This window comes from Pseudorasbora parva, chromosome 22, assembly GCF_024679245.1.
Source record: "Pseudorasbora parva isolate DD20220531a chromosome 22, ASM2467924v1, whole genome shotgun sequence".
Taxonomy (NCBI): Eukaryota; Metazoa; Chordata; class Actinopteri; order Cypriniformes; family Gobionidae; genus Pseudorasbora; species Pseudorasbora parva.
In genome coordinates this window covers 26,042,370-26,062,181 of record NC_090193.1, presented here as the reverse complement: position 1 = coordinate 26,062,181, position 19,812 = coordinate 26,042,370, and the positions used below count along the sequence as shown (strand labels likewise).

At 38.9% G+C, this 19,812-nt stretch overlaps 2 protein-coding genes across 4 annotated transcripts; one reads left to right on the top strand and one right to left on the bottom strand.

Moving 5' to 3' along the window:
* Positions 1-1,616: 1,616 nt before the first annotated feature.
* Positions 1,617-5,982, bottom strand: fam83d (family with sequence similarity 83 member D). The gene is made up of 4 exons (XM_067431838.1): positions 4,841-5,982; positions 3,281-3,448; positions 3,036-3,160; positions 1,617-2,689 (listed from the first exon to the last, which is right to left on the bottom strand). Exons 1-4 carry the CDS (start codon positions 5,315-5,317, stop codon positions 1,765-1,767), a joined length of 1,695 nt encoding a protein of 564 aa, XP_067287939.1. The 5' UTR covers positions 5,318-5,982; the 3' UTR covers positions 1,617-1,764.
* A 1,910-nt stretch (positions 5,983-7,892) lies between these two features.
* zhx3a (zinc fingers and homeoboxes 3a) lies at positions 7,893-18,924 on the top strand. Of its 3 annotated transcripts, XR_010900739.1 has the most exons (4): positions 7,893-8,261; positions 14,446-17,553; positions 17,658-17,738; positions 18,083-18,923. XR_010900739.1 is itself a non-coding variant. In XM_067431836.1 (3 exons), exons 2-3 carry the CDS (start codon positions 14,609-14,611, stop codon positions 17,662-17,664), a joined length of 2,952 nt encoding a protein of 983 aa, XP_067287937.1. In that variant the 5' UTR covers positions 7,893-8,261; positions 14,446-14,608; the 3' UTR covers positions 17,665-18,924. The 3 variants fall into 3 exon arrangements, 2 of the variants coding, with proteins under 2 accessions (XP_067287937.1, XP_067287936.1); XM_067431836.1 differs by having other exon boundaries at positions 17,658-18,924; XM_067431835.1 differs by lacking the exon at positions 17,658-17,738 and having other exon boundaries at positions 7,896-8,261.
* Positions 18,925-19,812: the final 888 nt, after the last annotated feature.

The window sequence follows — 19,812 nt, the reverse complement described above, 5'->3', positions numbered from 1 at the left end:
CCGGAATGCTGTGCTGAAGCGTTGAAGTCGTTCGACGTCACCCATAGGAATAAAATGGAGCGCGGCGCGTCATAAGTGTTCACGGACGACTGGATCTGTACCTGAGAGACTGTTTACAGCGTGCATTTCCTCTCTCTCCCTCTAGTTACGCGCGCGCACCCTTCCGGGAGAAGAGCCCGTACAGCCCATACAAGGACCTTCCGATCTATTTAACGTCAAGTCGAGCCATACTCGAAAAAAACTCGCCGAAACTTGTGAGAAACCGGAAGGAGTATTTTTAACACAGAAATACTCCATCAAACGTCCAACATTAGTTTTTGAAACTTTGTCTATGTTTAGGATGGGAATCCAAGTCTTTAAAGGTGTAAAAAGCTCAGTATGCATGAAACAGCATTTCACCCCCCCTTTAACAGAGGGACTTTGCGGGGGATTCTTGAAAACAGATTAGCTTTACACAGACGTCTTCTAACTGTCACAGTACTTACAGGTAACTCCAGACTGTCTTTGATCATCCTGGAGGTGATCATTGGCTGAGCCTTTGCCATTCTGGTTATTCTTCTATCCATTTTGATGGTTGTCTTCCGTTTTCTTCCACGTCTCTCTGGTTTTGCTCTCCATTTTAAGGCATTGGAGATCATTTTAGCTGAACAGCCTATCATTTTTTGCACCTCTTTATAGGTTTCCCCTCTCTAATCAACTTTTTAATCAAAGTACGCTGTTCTTCTGAACAATGTCTTGAACGACCCATTTTCCTCAGCTTTCAAATGCAAGTTCAACAAGTGTTGGCTTTATCCTTAAATAGGGGCCACCTGATTCACACCTGTTTCTTCACAAAATTGATGACCTCAGTGATTGAATGCCACACTGCTATTTTTTTGAACACACCCCTTTCAACTAATTCAACTAATTGCCCAATTGCACAGACTTAAGAGCGTGCATATCATGAATGCTGGGTCTCATTTGTTTTCTGAGAATCTACTGAACCTACTGGTAATTTGTTTGCCACGTAGCAATAAAAAAATATACGAAAAACCTTGATTATTCTGGTTAGTCACATTGTACTGCTATTATTTTGAACAAGACTGTATATACGGTAAAAATGTAAATAAATAAAGAGTGGAGCCACGCCTCGACGGGTCAGGGCTGTTTTAGCAGCAAAAGGGGAACCACAGTATTACAAGGTCATAATGTTATGCCTGATTGGTGCATTTAACATTTATTTTATATATTAAAGGTACATATAATATACTATACTAATTGAGCCTTTATTAAGAAGTCCCACAACCCCACAATAAACAATTGTTAATTTGTTGTTTTATTTAAATGAGGCAATCATTTAATAAATAACTTTTTTATCTGCACATCACATGTGTGTGTGTGTGTGTGTGTAATATTATTTGTAATTTTCATATCTTCACAACTTTAAACAACCCAGAAAGAAAAAGAGACAACCAAATACAGACATTTACTTACTTGACTATTTATTTGACTACAGTTTTTAAAGACTGCTAATAATTCCCCCATTCTAAAAAAAAAAAAAAAAAAAAAAAAAAAAGTAGAAGTAAAATAAAAAAAGTAAATTTTTTAAATCAGTATCTTTGCACATTTGTTATTTTTACATTGCATTCTCACATAACATCATTTTTTTTTTTTAATTCTGATTGATCTATTAGTGTTGTTCTGATTTTTTTTAAAGTGCAGTACTGAAACATAGCAGACTATCATCAATACACCCACCACCAGTGCTGTTCTCCTGACTTTATATTACTGCAGACATCTCGACCTGGGCCATGTTCCCATAATAACATTGTCAAGTGTACCGTGAACCTGCCTGCCCTCCTGCTGACCTTTGCGTCCTCTGTGCAGGCCGGGCCTCAGTGTCAGGTTGGTGAGGTCCACTAGTTCCCTCTTGTGAGAAAGCAGTGTCACCATGTGGTCGAGTTTGGAGCGAATGGAGCTATAATGGTGCTGTCGTTCTTTGGTGATCTTGAGAAAGCATTCCCTCAGGTTAGCATCTTGCGGGGCAAGACAGACAGGTGGGTGACAGTCCACCTCTTGAAGGTTGAAAGTGGATGAAGCGCTGGGGTTGACCTGGTTGTTGCTGGATGAGGTTTGTGATTTAGAGCTTGAGCTCTGAGGCTTGCGGTTGTCAGCACATGTCTGCACACTCGTGTCTACAGTGTGGCAGGTCGTTTGTGTCGAGATGTGGCAGGAAGGTACAGGAGGAGAGATCCTCAAATCGACTGTCTGAGTCTGAGTAGTAACATTCGTTGGCGGCAAACGAGGAGGGTCATCCGAGGTGAGCGCTTCCTCTCTGAGTTCTTGCTCGATCCAGTCTTCACCTACAGTGGAAGTATCAGAAACTGGGTTACTCTTTCTGTCTCTGTCTTCAATGTCTTTATTCATCTGTTGGATCTCTGGGGTATGAAGTCTGGCTGGAGTGCTCGTCAGACATTCTGGTTGAGGCTTTGTTGTTCGTGCCAAATAGGAGGGAGGCGTTCCAGGTGGTTTGAGGACAAGATGGTCATATAAAGCGCTGCTTCTGGCACTAGAGGGAGCTCTTGTATTTGGTGGCAGCGGTAGGGACTGAGCATAGAGGATGCGGAACTCTTCGTCAAATTTCTCAGTTATCTGGCCAGATAACTCGATAAGGTTGCTGCTGTTGAGTTTGCCATCTGTCCAGTTAAACCTGTAGATAAAAGAATGTGCCAAAAAGAAATAGAAAACGTATTAACAGAACTGTAGTCAAGACTATTATGTGCCGATTGTCTGACATTTACAAAGTTTAAATTGATTAACTTACAGCAAAATGTTTCATCATTCTACATTGTTTGAAAGGTCACACCCACACACAATAGAAAACAGAAAATATTTGGAAGAATACAAAAAAAGTCAATGGGGTCCAGAACAATATTGGACCTCACTGACTTTCAACACTAAGACATTTCTTAAATATATTACACAGAAGAAAGACAGTCATACATGTTTAGAACAACATGTAATTAATTTTTTTTAGGGAAAAGGGGTCTTAATACCTATATGAACCTGTAGCTACTCTGTTCCCATCAATCAGCATGAAACGCTCATGAACTTTTCCAGTGATCCGAGCACCTGATCTCATGTAGTAGGTAGAGCCTGTTATGGTCCGTACTTTCATTTGCTTAAAAAAAATTATTAAAAAATGTGAAATATATTGAATATAAAAACAACATCAATGATAATAGTTAACAGATAATATTACAATTTGAAAATGACACAGCATTAAGTTGTGAACTCATACCAACAGTTCATCAAGCTGCACGCGAAGGTTTTTACACATCTGTAAGAATGAGTGGACAGAAGTCTGATCTAAAAGAATATACACAGGAACTCTGCGGCGTGTGCAAGCTTCCTGCAGGTCATGGAAGATATCCAGATCTGTCAAGGAGTCTGTCACAATGGCAATCACCTAAGGATAAAAAAAAATCACTTCTGATTACTGATATGTTAACAAAGCATTACTATTCTTTCTTTTTGGCTAAACATGGTGGGAAAATAACAACTTGGAGCTTCCGCATCAGTGAACACGACGTTCTAGCTCATTCATATGATTGTCATGACTGAACAGCCGCTGGCTAGTGGCTACTGGCTACACACCTTGATGATTTCTTATTACATTTGGCCTTTAAGTACATGCAAGCTGGAGCAGATTCAGACTGCCTGGAGGTATAACCTCAATACATTCAGCTCAAAACCCCCTTCAGTTCAAGGACCTAAGAGCCTGTTGTGGCACCTCCAGGTTCAGACCCTTAGAGGTAACAGTTCAGTGATAGACGCTTCAGCACATTCTTACCATTCCACACTTAAGATCCAGAGCACACACTTACCCTTCCCTCACCTGAAAAGTTATTTCAGAAAAACTGAAATGATAATAAAAATCATTATATTGCATGTTTATATATATATATATATATATATATATATATATATATATATATATATATATATATATATATATAAATAAATACACACACATATTATATATTACTTTAATCATTTTAAACGTTTAAATAAGGAAATCTGAGAACAAATTAATCTCCCTATTTAATAACAAAACAAAAAAATTAAGACGTTTTATGACAAGACATTTGAACATTACTTATGAATTAATGGTATCTATTTTTGTTACATAATTATTTTTAATTAATCATCCCAACAGAGACGAGCAACTTTTTTCCATTTCAATAGTAGCTATTAGCTATTGTTTTTAGTAAGACATTAAAAAATAACTGGTGCATATTCAAAAAGAAGAAAGAAAAATCCAATATATAAATAGTAAATAAATATTTACTTAGTAAAAATAGGTTTCAGCAACAATTTTAACATAATAGTTGCAAAGGTATATATGGGCAGAATTCAATTTGATAAGATTTATTTAAAATGTGTTACAGTTACACTGGAATAATTACTAGACACAAGCCTATACTTGACTCATACTTAATTCATAGTCTCAATTCAAAATGATAGTAGTTGGATTATATACTAGTCATTTTACAATGAATACTAGTAACAAAACTATATTAATGATTAAATGTTAAAGCTTGTGATAAATATAATGCTAGTTACATGCTGCCTTAACACTGCACTATTCTTGTAAAGTTTCAGCACAAGGAAGAACAGATTAAGTGACAGTAGTGCCTTATTATATATATATATATATATATATATATATATATATATATATATATATATATATATATATATATATATATATATATATAAAAGGCACTACTGTTATATATAGGCTAATACATAGGTTACATCCATACAGTACAACAGTAGCCTACGGCCTGAGCAATACCTCCTTTGCATTTTTAATCATCCTCCTGGCCGCATCTTTGCAACTATAAATGCACTCTCCATAACTCGGCTGGAAGTAGGCGACTGCACGCGTTACTCCGCGAAACGACCCTGAAGTGAACGCTGGCCAGCCCATCTCTAAAACTGGAGGCTCTATATCAGAGACCTCGGGGAAATATGTGACAGATGAGCAGTCCAGTGTGCCAGAGTGGTCCAAATGAGAATCGTCTCCAATCGAAGAGAGTGATTTGGGCACTACAGCAGCGCGAGAAATCCGCCTGATCTCTTCGTCGGAGAGAAAGTTAGGGATTTTCTCTTTCTGAAGGAATCCCATAAAGGATTCAACTCCACCGGCGATCAGCTCCTCCAGAGCGAGCCTGTGTCTCTCATTGTAAAGTTCTTTAACGTTTACATCCTGGCCTGTCCTCCTCGGTGTCCGCCAGCCTGGCGAATCCTCAAGACACTGGGAAAGAGCCATGTCTGCAAGTTCATCAATCGCACTATCGTTTCCTAAAATGAATGTTACACCCTGACACCTGTATCCTGTACTTTTCAGGACCCGTCCCACCGCCAGACGGCCATTGGTCGCTACGTTGTTGCCAGTCAAGTTGTTGCGTCACGTGTCTACCAAGAAAGAACGCCATTGGACAACCTGCCCTGCGCCTATTGGCCAAGAGTTTGAATTCGGAGACAAACAAACGCGGCGTGTGTGATTCACCCCGTGTTGTTGAATGTAAAATTCACGATGGTGTGGTATTGTGAAACTAAATCACCTCATAAAATACAGGAAATAATACTCCATATAAATAGTTAATATAAAATCAACTGAGCTTATGGCGGCCTTTAATTCCCATTATTGAATTAAATCTTTATTATTAATTATAACAATTAGGCTATAATATGAATAGCCTAACAACTATAAAATAATCCAAGGATCGGTCACTTTTAAAAGTAGGCTAGTTTACAGTTATGGCATATTATTATTGAACAGAATGAGGCTAGTTGCCAAACACACACATTGCATTAAAAAGTTTAACACACTTTGACATTTTGTCAAACATGTAAAGAACTTATTAAATAAAATAACGAATGTAACAGCAATAAAGTAAAATACCAAACCATTCGTTTGTATATGCTATTAAATAGCCTACTGTAATTAATAAATTGGACACATTTATTTAAAATATAAGACTTGCACAAACGTGATACTTATGAAACTACCCTAGTCCTGACCCCTTAGAACAAAAATTGTAGGCCTATAGGGCTAGTTTATTTAATAATGAAGTTGACTCCTTCTTGATTGTATGTGATTTAATGTTTACTTGATTATTTATAGCAAAAATATGACAAATATTGTTATTTATAATTTATATTTTTTAAACTATATTTTTTGACGTTTAAAGTCAACCAACAAAACCACATCAAGCACGTTTATGCCATTAAAACCTTATTATTGAGTTATATTCATTGTGACAACTAACCTAGTGTCCTTTATATAATATTTATAAAGCTCTACTATATATATTTAGCCTGAAAAATGAAAGGTTTGAGCCAACATCCTTAATGAAGGAAAAGCCCAAACCGCATGGCAACCGTCTCGTAATGGACAGTAGGTGTTTTCGTGCTTTATCCAATCAGATTCATCTCTGCTGTACTGTCAAAAAAGCTGCACGTCTGAAGGTGTAATTGCAACTGTGGCGTGAGGGGGAGCCCCTGGATAGTAGGTCTAACACCACGTCCTAAGAAAAGAAAAGTAAAGAGTTTGAAACAGTATACGTATTTCATGTATCCACATACAAGGACTGAGTATCATACAACCTGTTGGTTATAGACAGACAGGCGTTTGATGCACTCTGGTTGACTCTGGTCGACTCTGGTCAGTTCGGAGAGCACAACAGTATATGGGAACTACTCTCAGATTTACTTTCACCTTATATGAACTCGCAAAAAAAAAAAAAAAAAAAATTGTAATCAGCGTTTCTGGAACTGTTCATGGACTAAATATGGCAGAACCAAGGACAAATTTGCATGCAGCTGTGCATATTTATTATCACTAGTAAAATGTGTATTAAAAAATCTCTGGTGATTATTACTCCAAGTAAACAACAATAACTATGGGCAATTGTGGTAATAGAGTCTCTACCTTATTCTATTCTATTCTATTCTATTCTATTCTATTCTATTCTATTCTATTCTATTCTAATAATAATAATAATATGTTAATGTTTATATTAGCCTATTATTAATAATCATATTAATAATAATATCTGTATTTAATTCTTTGTTGGACATAATCTTGGCTGTGTGGAAATAGAGACTTTATATTCTATTAATAATACCAATGATAATATGTAGGCTATTCTGTTGCATGTTGCACATTCATTTCCCTGGTTGTGTAGCAATGGATATCATATTCTATTCTAACAATAATATTTATTGCATGTTGCACAACAATTTCCAATTTGGTCGTGTGGCTATCGAGATTCTATTCTATTCTATTCTATTCTATTCTATTCTATTCTATTCTATTCAAATAATTTATATTCATATTGCATGTTGCTTTCCTTGGTTATGGTCGTGTAGCAATGGAGATTTATATTATATTATATTATATTATATTATATTATATTAATAATAGGAATATATATATATATATATATATATATATATATATATATATATATATATATATATATATATATATATATATATATATATATATATATATATATATATATATATATATATATATTAATAATTATATTAACAATAATTTCTGGTTTGGTCGATTCTCTCTCTCTCTCTCTCTCTCTCTCTCTCTCTCTCTCTCTCTCTCTCTCTCTCTCTCTCTCTCTCTCTCTCTCTCTATTGTAATACTTCACGCAATATTTCGTTTTCACACAGTTGCTCCAAACATGCGTTTGTAGTAGCCTATATGTAGTAGGCACATGCTCGTGATCGGTATAGTAGGCTGTTTTCCTCCCTCGTCCTTATACGACCTACTGACCGAAAGCGCTGCTCCATATTTCTGGCTATATTAGACATTTGCGCATGAGTCACTCCCTTCAGTGTGTCTGCTCAGCCCGTCCTAGAACAGAGAGGGGTAGGATCAGGATTTTGGGTTTGGGTGACGCGCTTTAATCACGTGCCCTTATTTGAGAGCGCCTGGCGTACATTTCTTTCCCTTCTCGCCACTCCAGCAGCGCCCATGTCAGCCGGGCACATAATCAGTGTGCCATAAAGCAGTAGATGCTCCTTATCGCGGTGACCCGACGGGTTCACGTTAGTTCACAGGGTTCATCTGAGGAGAGGTCTCGGCCCCTCCTGTTCCCCCGAGACCCGGAGCGGAGCGAAACCTAAATGTTATTCATTTCTGTATCAATAACGGATTTCCATTCGCAGTCAGCAGAGCCGACGAAAAGGTAGGGAACTTTGACTTTTCAAAGAAGTGAAAGCGATTTATTTAGGCGACGCGAACAGTCCTCAAAGTAGTTATAGTAGAGAGAAGCGTGCCTTGTTATTCTACTCATATGCGGCGCGTGAAGTCGCCTCTATGTATAAAATGGCGACAGATGGGAGTGCTTAGTTAAAATATTTGGTAATAGCCAAAATATTGCGCCGCGCTACACACTCAAACTCACGAGAAACGTCTAGCCGGATGGAGGTTACTAGTGCCTCAATACGAAGCGAAAGGGTTAACTTACCAGTTTGTTACAGTTTGTTACTCAGTGTTCTCGTCTGCTTCCAATTTAATTATTCGCACGCTACAACGTGCCTATGTGATGTTACTATAGTCTGTCCATTTCGGAGCGTCACGCGTCAGATTTCTACTTCGTGCGGGGGTCAAAATGGGACCCGTGACTTGGATTGATCACTGGCGAGGGGCACGGAAATATTGGCACATAGGCTAATCGATTTTCAAAAGTGATCTTTACAATGACGAACGCTTCGGGGGTTCCTGTAGTTTAAAGCTGGCGCAGATCTAGACAAGCACGCGCTATCAACTGTTAATGGGTACAGAATGTACTCAAACTCAGATTTAACTCTAGATCATAACCCTGGCTCTGATACCACACATTATAAATCATTATTTAGAATGATAGGCTCTCTGGGTATTTCATCTCAACTCTCTGCCGCAAGTGTGTATCTGTTCAATAAACAGCACTTTCTCCTAAAGTGCACTACTTTTTAAAGTTAGCATGCAGAATAAAATTGTAAAATGTATAGAATGCATGCTTTGCATGGGTGCTTTGGCATGCAGTGTGTTTTGGGTGAATGTCTGTTCCCTTGTGGGAATAGTGTTCTGCATGGTCCGCAGTGTTGTCTTTCATCCTGAATCTGAGCAATTAGAACAGTAAAGCATTTACAATGACCTTCCCAAAGTATTTGTAACTAAAGAAAAAAGGCGATTTGTACATGCATGCACAGTTTGCTCTGTTCTTATTGTGTCCAACTAGAACAGCATGACGGCACAAAATGAAGGATTGTGTGTGCACTTTATTGTATGTTGATTTCCAGTAAAAGCTGTCGGTTTATGTAATATTCTTTGAATTAAGAGAACGGAATTGTCTGCCTAATGCCAACTGGATTTCTAAGCAGAATTATAATTATGGAGGCTCTATCTGTGCTATAAAAGCAGTCAAAATGATTAAATTATTTATAATGAAAAGCTCACTGTGCATGTAATAACAAAAATGCCCTTCTGTGATATCTCACATTATCTTATTAAAATTGTAAATCTAAAAATTGGGTGAATGTCGTGGAGTAACAGACAGAAATGAGTTCCACAATAGGAGTATATCCCCAAAACCTCCATGTAAAGCCCGTATTAACCTCAGTACTTTTTGAGACAAACTTTTGGCTTAACGGCAGAGTGTCGGCCATACAAGTATTTCAGCTGTTCCAGCGCGGTTTTGTATGGAGGAGTCTGGCATTCGCCGAGACCTGGCACTTGACTCAGTACAATTCATGGTGCTCCGCCATCTTTCTTTTTTGTAACTAATGAGTGTGTCGCACCGGTGATCAAACTCAGCACATCACATCAATGGTTATTTCTCTCTTATTTGAAGGCGTGCAAAGTACTTGTTCACACGTGAATTTCTGAATCTTTTCCGTGCCTTTAGTGGAAGATTTTGTGTCGCAAGACTGGCAAAGTAATTCTGAAAACGCAAATACCGCCTTTTGTAAAATTCTGGGGTGTTCTGTTAGTGGAAAAAAAAAACTGCCATGATTACAGAGCGGAAAAAGGGACGGATCCTCATTTGTTTCCAATTTGTATATTGGCAAAAACAAATAGCACAGTCAAATAAAATATTTGGAGTTTGTTTCTTTTGAGTTGGAGGGCTACAAAAAATGTCCCCCAAGTGTGTGTGTGTGTTTTTGGTGAAGAATAGAGGATTTAGTCCCCTCTGTGTGTTGTGGGCAAGGAAAGGGAAAGGAGAGGGGTTGCTATGGCAATGTTAACACATGAGTGGCAGCGCAGACTGGCCTCCCAAGAGTCCGTGCAGCAGTCACCGAGGTAAGGGGGGCAAAGCGGGCACTTCTGATGGCACCCGGCTTTCTGTAGTACTACTCGCATAACGTTCATTGACTGGATTTAAACATAAACACAGGCAGTCTAGAAATAGCTGATGGTACAATCGGCTGTGTTGGTGGCATTTTGCTAATGAGTCGCATCCTATAATGAAGGTGAACTGTAGGATGCCTCAGTGGCGCTTCAGTCTCTACATAATTAATGTGGACATGTTTGACACCGTCACTGATATATCTCACGAACAGCATCGTCCAATGATGGCATGTAGTCACATGCCCATCTTATGTACTGGCACACACATTCAGGAAATATTTCAATGGAATGCAAGCATTGAGGGCACTGCATATGGCTTCCGGCTTAGTGTCATATTTCCCTCATAAATGGGAGCACCATTGTGTAGAATGAAGAAAAATGGTCACGACAGACTCCTGTGATGACCCGTTTTTTTCTTGTACTTATAGAAATATAATTATTACAGCATGTGCTCACTGACCTTTGTTATGGCTTCTTGCCGCTAAACAAAATCCACATTCATGCAGCACTTATGAAAAATGTTCATGCTAAAATTGACCGATATCTTGACAGGCTTATTCAGCTCAGCTTCGTGTAATAAAGCAGATCCAGTCTAAGAAATAAAAGAGGACGTCATGGCCGTGTCTGGGAGCACTGTGTATTTTGGGCCGTCATTTCAGGGTTTTGTTTTTTTTAAATTCCTGAATGGTTTCCTCCTTTATTTAAAAGACAGCTGGAACCATTGGAAAAAATATATACACATGGACACCACATTGTTTTTATCCAAAATGTATTTATAGTCTGATGAAAGAGAAGCTCACGAAAATTCACAGTTAAAAGCAAAGTAGAAGTCTGAGCCGTTTAATCAGTGCACGTTACTTGCACAAATCTTGTGCCAGTTTTTTTCATTGAGTTTGAAGAGGGATATTAGGATATATATAAGGCACTAATGTTACTTGATTAATCTGTTCTTCCTTGTGCTGAAACGATATATACACACACACAACAATGACTTTACTACATGTCGTCGACACTCAGGTTAACAGTCAATGCAAGATATTTACATAATTGTTAAAGCAGAACAGGAGGAAAAATGTGAACCGCATATGAACTTTCTCCTAAAATGCTCCCGCACTGCCTGAAGTGTAGTGTGTGGAGGAGTGCACCAAAAAGAAGAGGATTTAGGGGTGTGTGGGTATGTGTGTGTGAGCAAATGATCAAATAAAAGAGAAGTGAGTGCAATATGGCATGTAAGAATACAAACATACTCTCAGCTTCAAAAAATGTGACTGTTTATAACATTCTGTTTATTTTAGACCCCTTATAATGAAAAAAAATATTTTGAGCGCATTTTGTTGCTGCGCAGGAAAAAAAAGAGATTTTATTTCAGCTGCCTTAAAAAAAAGACATTCATGCTGAGAATCTATTGATATTCTTGCAGGCTTATTCAGCATCGTCCCGTGTAATAAAGGACGCCACGTCTGGGATGCTTCGGCCTTTAATCAATAATGAGAGAGGATCTTTTATTATGTAAGGCCCGTATTGCCAGGCCTTTACCCTAACACTGCATTTAATACTGCGCATCACTATCTACAATTTTAAACCAGAGCCAGACTTATTAAATGTGAAACATGTAACATGATGTAATATTTTAGTTTCAAACGGTTCAAAGACGCAAATGTAGGTCAGTGTTGTTGTGCTAATTTTCAACCAACTCTATTGCATGCCTTAACTCCACAGGTTGCCGGGATAAAAAGGCCTCCGGTTTCGCCGCTAAAGCTACAAAAGTACTGAGACGTACAGTAGCAGGATAGACTGTTTTGTGTGAGACTGGTTCACCCCGGTGCTGAAACACGAGGCCTCTCTTTCTGAGTTCCCTTTTCAATAGCTCACTGTCTGGAAACCTCTTGTCCTGTGTCTAATCGCACGTCTCGGTTGCCAGATAAAGCATCCCATTCTTTGAAGAGTGACCTGTTTTTTATATAACATATTTTAACCATCTCCTATTTGCCCAGTGCTAATCGTGCTGGTGGTTCAAAGCTTCATCTAGATATTAATGTGTCTGTTGTAGTTAACTAGCATTTTATGGTTTGTATTAGAATAATCTGGAGAGCAGGTTTTTGTTACCAGCTGAGCGAATAATAGGTGCCCTAATTTGTTCAGACAAATTCCACATGATTTGAACTCAGCTAGAGTTCTATAACTTCATAACAAATATAAAACTTGTGTGGAAGATATGCTTCACACATACGCATATTAATATAGTTTATTTTCTTCTTCTATCCAGTCCAAAGTTTTCACACTCACATTTATGAAAGTTGGTAATATTATTACGCAACTTCCTGTATAGTTTCTATTCAGAGTCGTCTGGTGCAATTTCAATAACCCTGATTCATGTCAGGGGTTAACATCCATTGATGAAATCTGAGTATCATGGATTCATAAGCAGGCTGAACATACAGTAAATGCCCACGTCTGGATGCAGGGAACTAGGATTACAGCATAAGATGCTGGTGACCTAGTTTTATTTTTATTTATTTATTTATTTTTCTGGCAGGAAGGCAGCCGTCATGAGAAATAAAAGAGTCAGTTGCAAAAGAGTACGTCACTGCCATGTCTGGGAGCACTGTGTATTTTGGGCAATGTTTTTACTTCTCAATGGTTTTACCCTGTTTTTTTTTTTTGTTTTTTTTAAGACAGCTGGCCATATTAAAAAAATATATACACATGGACACCACATTGTATTTGTAGTCTGATGAAAGAGAAGGTCAAGGAAATTTAGAGCTAAACACCAAACTGAAGTCTTGGGTGGTTTAATTAGAATCTTTTGCAGGTGCGTATGCATGGAAAATCAAGCATTGTATTACTAGATTTATTCACCAGCTACTTTTCAGCTGAAGTATTGAAACTGCTCAAACAAGATAAACAAATGTATGTGCTCTGATATCAGCTTCTAAGATGAAGACAGCACATACTTTCATAAATCTGTAGTTAGTGCCATTATTCTTTTATAGGTTTAGTTATGCATTTTGTTCTTATAATTTAACTTTCAAACCTATAAAGTCGACTACATATGCTAGATGTAAGAATAATTACAAGGTATTTACATATTTTTAAAAATGTGAACCACATAATGAAGTTCGTCCTGTAGTGTGTGGAAAAGAGCAGCAAAAAGATTTGTGAAAAAGGGTGTGTTCTATTCTGGTGGGGACTTCAACCCGAATGCAACCTGACTCATAAGGACTTGAGTCACTGTGGGGACCTAAATTGAGGTCCCCATGAAGAAACTTATACATAATACAGAATGAGTTCATACATAATACAGAATGTAAAAAATGTAATGTAAAAATTCAGAAAGTTTTCTGTGATGTAGTTTTAGGGGTAGAGTTATTGAGAGAGGGAGAGGGAGAGGGAGAGGGAGAGGGAGAGGGAGAGGGAGAGGGAGAGGGAGAGGGAGAGGGAGAGGGAGAGGGAGGGAGGGAGGGAGGGAGAGAGGGAGAGAGGGAGAGGGGGAGAGGGGGAGAGGGAGAGGGGGAGAGGGAGAGAGAGAGAGAGAGAGAGAGAGAGAGAGCGAGAGAGAGAGAGAGAGAGAGAGAGAGAGAGGGTGCATATGTAGAAATCACAGAGAACTAGGTTTGATGTGCTCTGCGAGAATATAAACTCACATTTTTGCAAACAAACATTTTTGTTGTTTTGAGTATATTTATAACAAGAAACGGTATCTTGCTATCTGTTTATTTTAGGTCCCTTATAATGAAAACTTCTTGCAAGTACATTTTCTTTGCTCATAAAAAATAATGTTTCATAAAAATTTCAGAACATCAGTACAATGTTTCTGTTCTTAATAATGAACTGTATTTAGCCCTACTAGGCAAAGAGAAATAGTTAGACTTCATGTTAGTGATTTGATTATAATAAACATTTAACAGTGGTTGGTGAGAGCATTTCAATAAACTGTCTCTCATTTAGGACAAATGTTGTGATGCATATCCCATGCTGACATTAATTTCTATTTTGTATCACAGTGTTTTGTATAAAAATGTCATGTTTTCTCTCCTTAGGTTCACTGGGAGTTGTTACTTCGCTCCCTTTTACAATGGGAAGTCCTGATAGCTGAAGATTTTTACCAATTGCTGGTTCATCACGGCTGGCTGATGACACCTCAACTTCATACAATTCCAGTATTTGTTTCTGACTCTTTACTCATCTGCAAAATCCTACACTATGGCCAGCAAGAGGAAGTCCACTGTTCCCTGTATGATTCCATCAAAAAACAAGCACTTGCGGGAGGACATCATACTAGGATGCTTACCTGAGCTCCTACCCACAATACCTGAAGACAGCATTCTCAGTATCTCTTCAAAGGACGAGGATACACAACGATTCCATGATCTCTTTAAAGCCGAACCGAAGACTTCATGCTGGGAAAGGGGAACATATAGCTGCCCTCTGTGCTGCTTTGAGTCCGGAGACTTGAACTTGTTTCTTCATCATATGGACAACTGTCACATGGACTTTCATGCTCAACCAAACTTTTACTGCCTATCTTGCAAGGTTTCAGCAGTGAAGTTCGAAGGTCTTGCTTTACATAATGCAAAATCACATCCTGAACTCCATACCATGCACAAGAGAGTGTCCTTGCAGGTTACCAAACGAGATGGGGCTATCACAGTGGAGCAAACCCTGTTTACAGAAGAGGATTTCAGTGAATCTGGAATATCCATTACCAAGACACCCATAATGAAAATGACCAAAGGGGGGCACAAAAAAATAGTTGTCTCCCATACTGTTGAGGTACACCGGGCTGAGCCTAGCAGCGAAAAGCCCACAACTGTAATCAATGGCACTTCGGTAAGGACCTTACCCCTAACGACATCACATATCATCTGTGGCACTACTGCCCCTCCGGTCCATAAAATCTCAAACACACATGGAATGCCAGGGATGCATAACCGTGGTCCTCTGTGGAACTCTAATCCGTCGTCACCTGATTCAAACCTTGATCTCCCAAAGGTCATGATCCCTCTAAGTAGCATCCCTACCTATGATCCAGCCATGGATTTAAGCAGTTTTCTTAAGACATCCTTTGGTAAGTTTCCTTACCCTACCAAAGCAGAGCTCTGCTACTTGACAGTGGTCTCTGGCTTCCCAGAGGAGCAGATCAAGCTTTGGTTCACGGCCCAAAGGCTAAAACAAGGGATCAGTTGGTCTCCTGAGGAAATTGAGGACACCCGTAGAAAGATGTTCAACACTGTATTCCAAGCAACACCGAAAACGTCACAGAATCACCACATTTCCCAACACTGTGTTTCTGTCCAGTCCGCCTCTTTGAGTTCTAGCTATATACAACAGATACCAAAGGGAAGTGTAATGGGTTGGAAAGGAGGGGTCATAGTCAGCCAGCCTAGTGTGACCCAGGCCACATCCCTCAAGCAGCAGCATCCAGTGGTCCAGATGCCACAGGTAAATATCCATCATGCTGTCATCCCTAAGGAAGCTGGAAATGAATTATCTTGTCGGACAGCTGAGAACTGCAACATTGCAAGCCGAGGAGGTAGCTTGAGCAATCATGGACACACTGGAAAAGGTGAGACTAGCTTCAGCTCGTCCATCAAGACTAGCATTAGCTGCTTGCCTGGCACTCCTAAGAGTCAAAACAGCAGTTACAGTGAGGGCAGCATTATGAATCTTACGAACATAGTCAGGAAAATTGACTGTCAAGTCAATGACAGAAACGCAAATTGCACCAGCAAATCTAACATCAGTCCAACTTCCATTTATGGCCAACAGAAAGCATACAGTAACACAAAAGAAAGCAGTAACAGCAACTTTGCCACCACCAGCAAATATAACAATGGAAGCACTTATAAAAGCACCAGCCACAGTACTATTTGCACTAAAAAGGAGGGGAACATCTTAGATCACACCAGCAAAAGCAACTCTGACACTAGTGTCATTTGTAGCAGCAGCAACAACAACATACAAACTAAAGAGTTCATACCACCTCTTACCTATAGCCTGGTCCCAAAGCCTGGAATTCTCATGGATCCATCCCTTGGAAAGGGCAAGGTATCTCCTGAGCAACCAGGCACTCTGAAGCAAAGCTTTATCCATAACTCATTCCCAGAACAAAAGCAGTTTCTTGCTCCACAAGGTCAACCATACCATGTACGTACTTTGACAGACTCCCAGTCTGCTTTGGGGGGATCGTTTAGTAACTTGCCCCAGAACTCCCTCCAATCTAACCCTGCAGCAAGTTCGCATCTTCTGGAGGAACCGAGTCAGCACTCCTCTCCATCCCTTTCTGCTCCTCAGGAGCAACTTTCTCCAAAAACCCTGCAGGGAGCACCTCAGGTCCAGTCCACAGACTTTACTGCCGTCCACTACAAGGAACATGACCCCAAGCACTTACCTGCCTTAGACAAAGACTCTAAACAGTCACATTTTAATAAAGAAAGGTTGCACAGAAACATAACACAAAAAGAAAACGAAGGAAGGGTTTCTGAACAGCACATCAGAATTACAAATACATTTTACAAGTCTGACAAGAATGAGCATAGCAACCTTGTTAACACACTACATACCTTTACAAACGATAACACTAACAAGGCTAAACAAGGCATGCCGCTTTTAAGCCAATTCATACAAGAAGTGGACCAATGGGAAACCAACAGCAACAATCCTGAAGAGTCAAACGTGAGCCCTATGAAGATCAACGTTATAGCATTGAACAATGAAGAGAGTTTGTACAAGACCAACAGCAAGCAGCTAATCAGCAAGCCGTTGGAGAAATTGATCAATGACAGTGGTCCCAGCCATAAAAACCAATCTACAGAACAGCACGAAACCTATCGGCACATACCAGTGGAGGCTGAAGATCATATATCTGATATAGGTAACACTGAACCACATCGACTGGATAACCTTGTGGGGCTTGAAACTGAGCAAGTTAAACGTGATCTATGTCCGGAGCAGAAAAGTATTTTTCAGAGTTTAGACTCTGAAGCTCCAATGCTGCCGATAAAGAAAAAATCAAAGGAGGCTTTGAAGGAATTAGACAAATCAACTGCAGGAGAACAAGATTACTGGGAGATAAAGGATGACGAGCATCAGCAACCAATGGGCAACCAGAGTTTGAGGGGGCATCAAGCGCAAGACAGTCAATCAAGGTAATAGTTGCAGACCATTGATGGACCATTAATCAGTTTATTTAAGAAAAATAAAAAAGCTAATTTTGAGTGATTTCCCAAGAGACCCATTGTAGTTTTTCTAGCAACTGACTTGTTGAGACTGACTGAGTCCTCAACTGATGTCTACTACTCTTGGATTGTCACATCACATTACATTGTTGAAGGTAATCAAAGTAGCGCAAATTTTAAAATTAGTTTAAATGGGAAATGTGAATTTAATTATGCGCATATTAACAACATTTGGCCTTTTGATCAACTTATTTTTGATCAAGTATTTTGAATTAGTCACTGGCACGCACATTTATGTGCTTTATTTAAAAGGCTATTTTTGGCGTTAGTGAAGGCAGAGCTAATGAATTATAGAGTTACTCAAAGTGTGTCTTAACGTGAATAAATAATGAAAATTGTGTGTAGCAAAGTGCTGGACTCTCGGCTCTCTTGTGGAGTTCATGGTGTGATGCTGTTCGTTGTGTTTGGGCTGGTCTTACACATTTTTTTCCCCCTACAGGGACTGTCTGAGAGGAGAACTTCTGAAAGTTTAAGGACTTCACTCCACAAGACGAAGAGGCAGAGGATCCTGTATTCATCCTAAACATTACATTTCTTGTTTTCTTTAAATATGACAGCAGATGAGATTGTAACACATTTGTGATGGTCAATGGACTTGAGTTTTTGAAAGACGGCCAATCCAGAGAGTAGCCGCTACAAATGTAGGTCTGATTTGAGTTAGGTAAATTCTGTGTAGGAAACTATGATGTATATGCTTGAAACTGCACTATCGAGGGTGTACTGGACGTTAGGAATGTCAGTTAGATATTGTGATACTTCGTAATATGTCAGATGATCAGCACTTCTGCAATGCCTTGGGTTTTATGAAATTTGTTGGGATATCCCAACCAGTTTTCCTTCTTCATGTCCAGATCAAATAAGTTCTCCATGGCTTATTTTTCCACACAACATCGAGCAGTTAGTGACAAATCATGCACTATAACTCGCTTTAGTGGTGTCTGTCTGCACACACAACGAATTGGCCAGACATTGCCTTAAACATCACCTTTCTATTTCTATGACTGGCTGCACAAACAAGCTTTTCAGCAACTGTGTTGATGTGTGTATAAATTGAGGATTTGAAATCCTAACAGAACTGCTGCTATATCTTCGGATGTTTTTTTTTATAAGCATTTGCAAGACTATTATATATATATGTGAAAAGCTTAAAAAAAGTTAATTTATGACGGAGAAAGTTTAAAACGGTGCGCTTACAATCCGAGGGGTATTACAGTTCTCACAGGCAGTCAAATCAAGTGCTCTGCTAACTGGATATTCCTTGAGTTGGGCTACTATATATATATATATATATATATATATATATATATATATATATATATATATATATATATATATATATATATATATAAATAATATTATATACACAGACACACACATTATGCATCATTTATATGCTGCTAAGTTCAGCCCATCCAAAGTGAATAACAGGTGCTTTTCATCCCTTATTATTTGCATTTGTATCCAACGTGATTTCTCTTTTAAAAGTTAACACGTAAAGATAATATCTGGACTTAACAGTATTACCTTCCCGTACGTTCCCATTGTGCAGGTCTGTCTAAAAGAACACAGTGCACTGGAGTGTTATCCTTTCTACACATTACAAATCTTTTGGTAATAAATGGAGAATGTCAAATTTAAGAACTGGCGTCTTGAATGCATTTCATGCCATTGCAAGTTATACACAACGACTTGGCACAGATCTATTCAAATGAAAGTTCCAAGATAGTAAAGTAGATGCGCAATTGCGAGGATTTACGTTAATTGCAGCTTTCTTGGGCTAAAATGAAATAAAGCGCATGAAAAAGATTAACACTGTCGCTTCAATCAGTTTCATTAAAACGAAGCGGGAGAAGAAACTATCTGGGAAGAAGAAACCGAAGGAATAAATGATTAGAATACTTTGCTGAGCACAAGAGTCACAGAGAGGTCCCGGGTGCACTGTTCAAAAGGAATGAAACCTTGCCCAAGACTACAGCTTGGCTAATACATCATACAGGCGCGTTCTTCCAAGACAAACAGGCTGGGTCTTTTTACGCTCCCCCTCCGAGTTCTTCCTGAGGCCTGTTCTGAAAGCAAGCCTTGGTGCTTGTTTCACGCAGTTCTGGGAACACAGGAAGTTCTTCAATCCATTATTCCTAAGCAGAAAACATCTTAAAACCTCGAGATCTT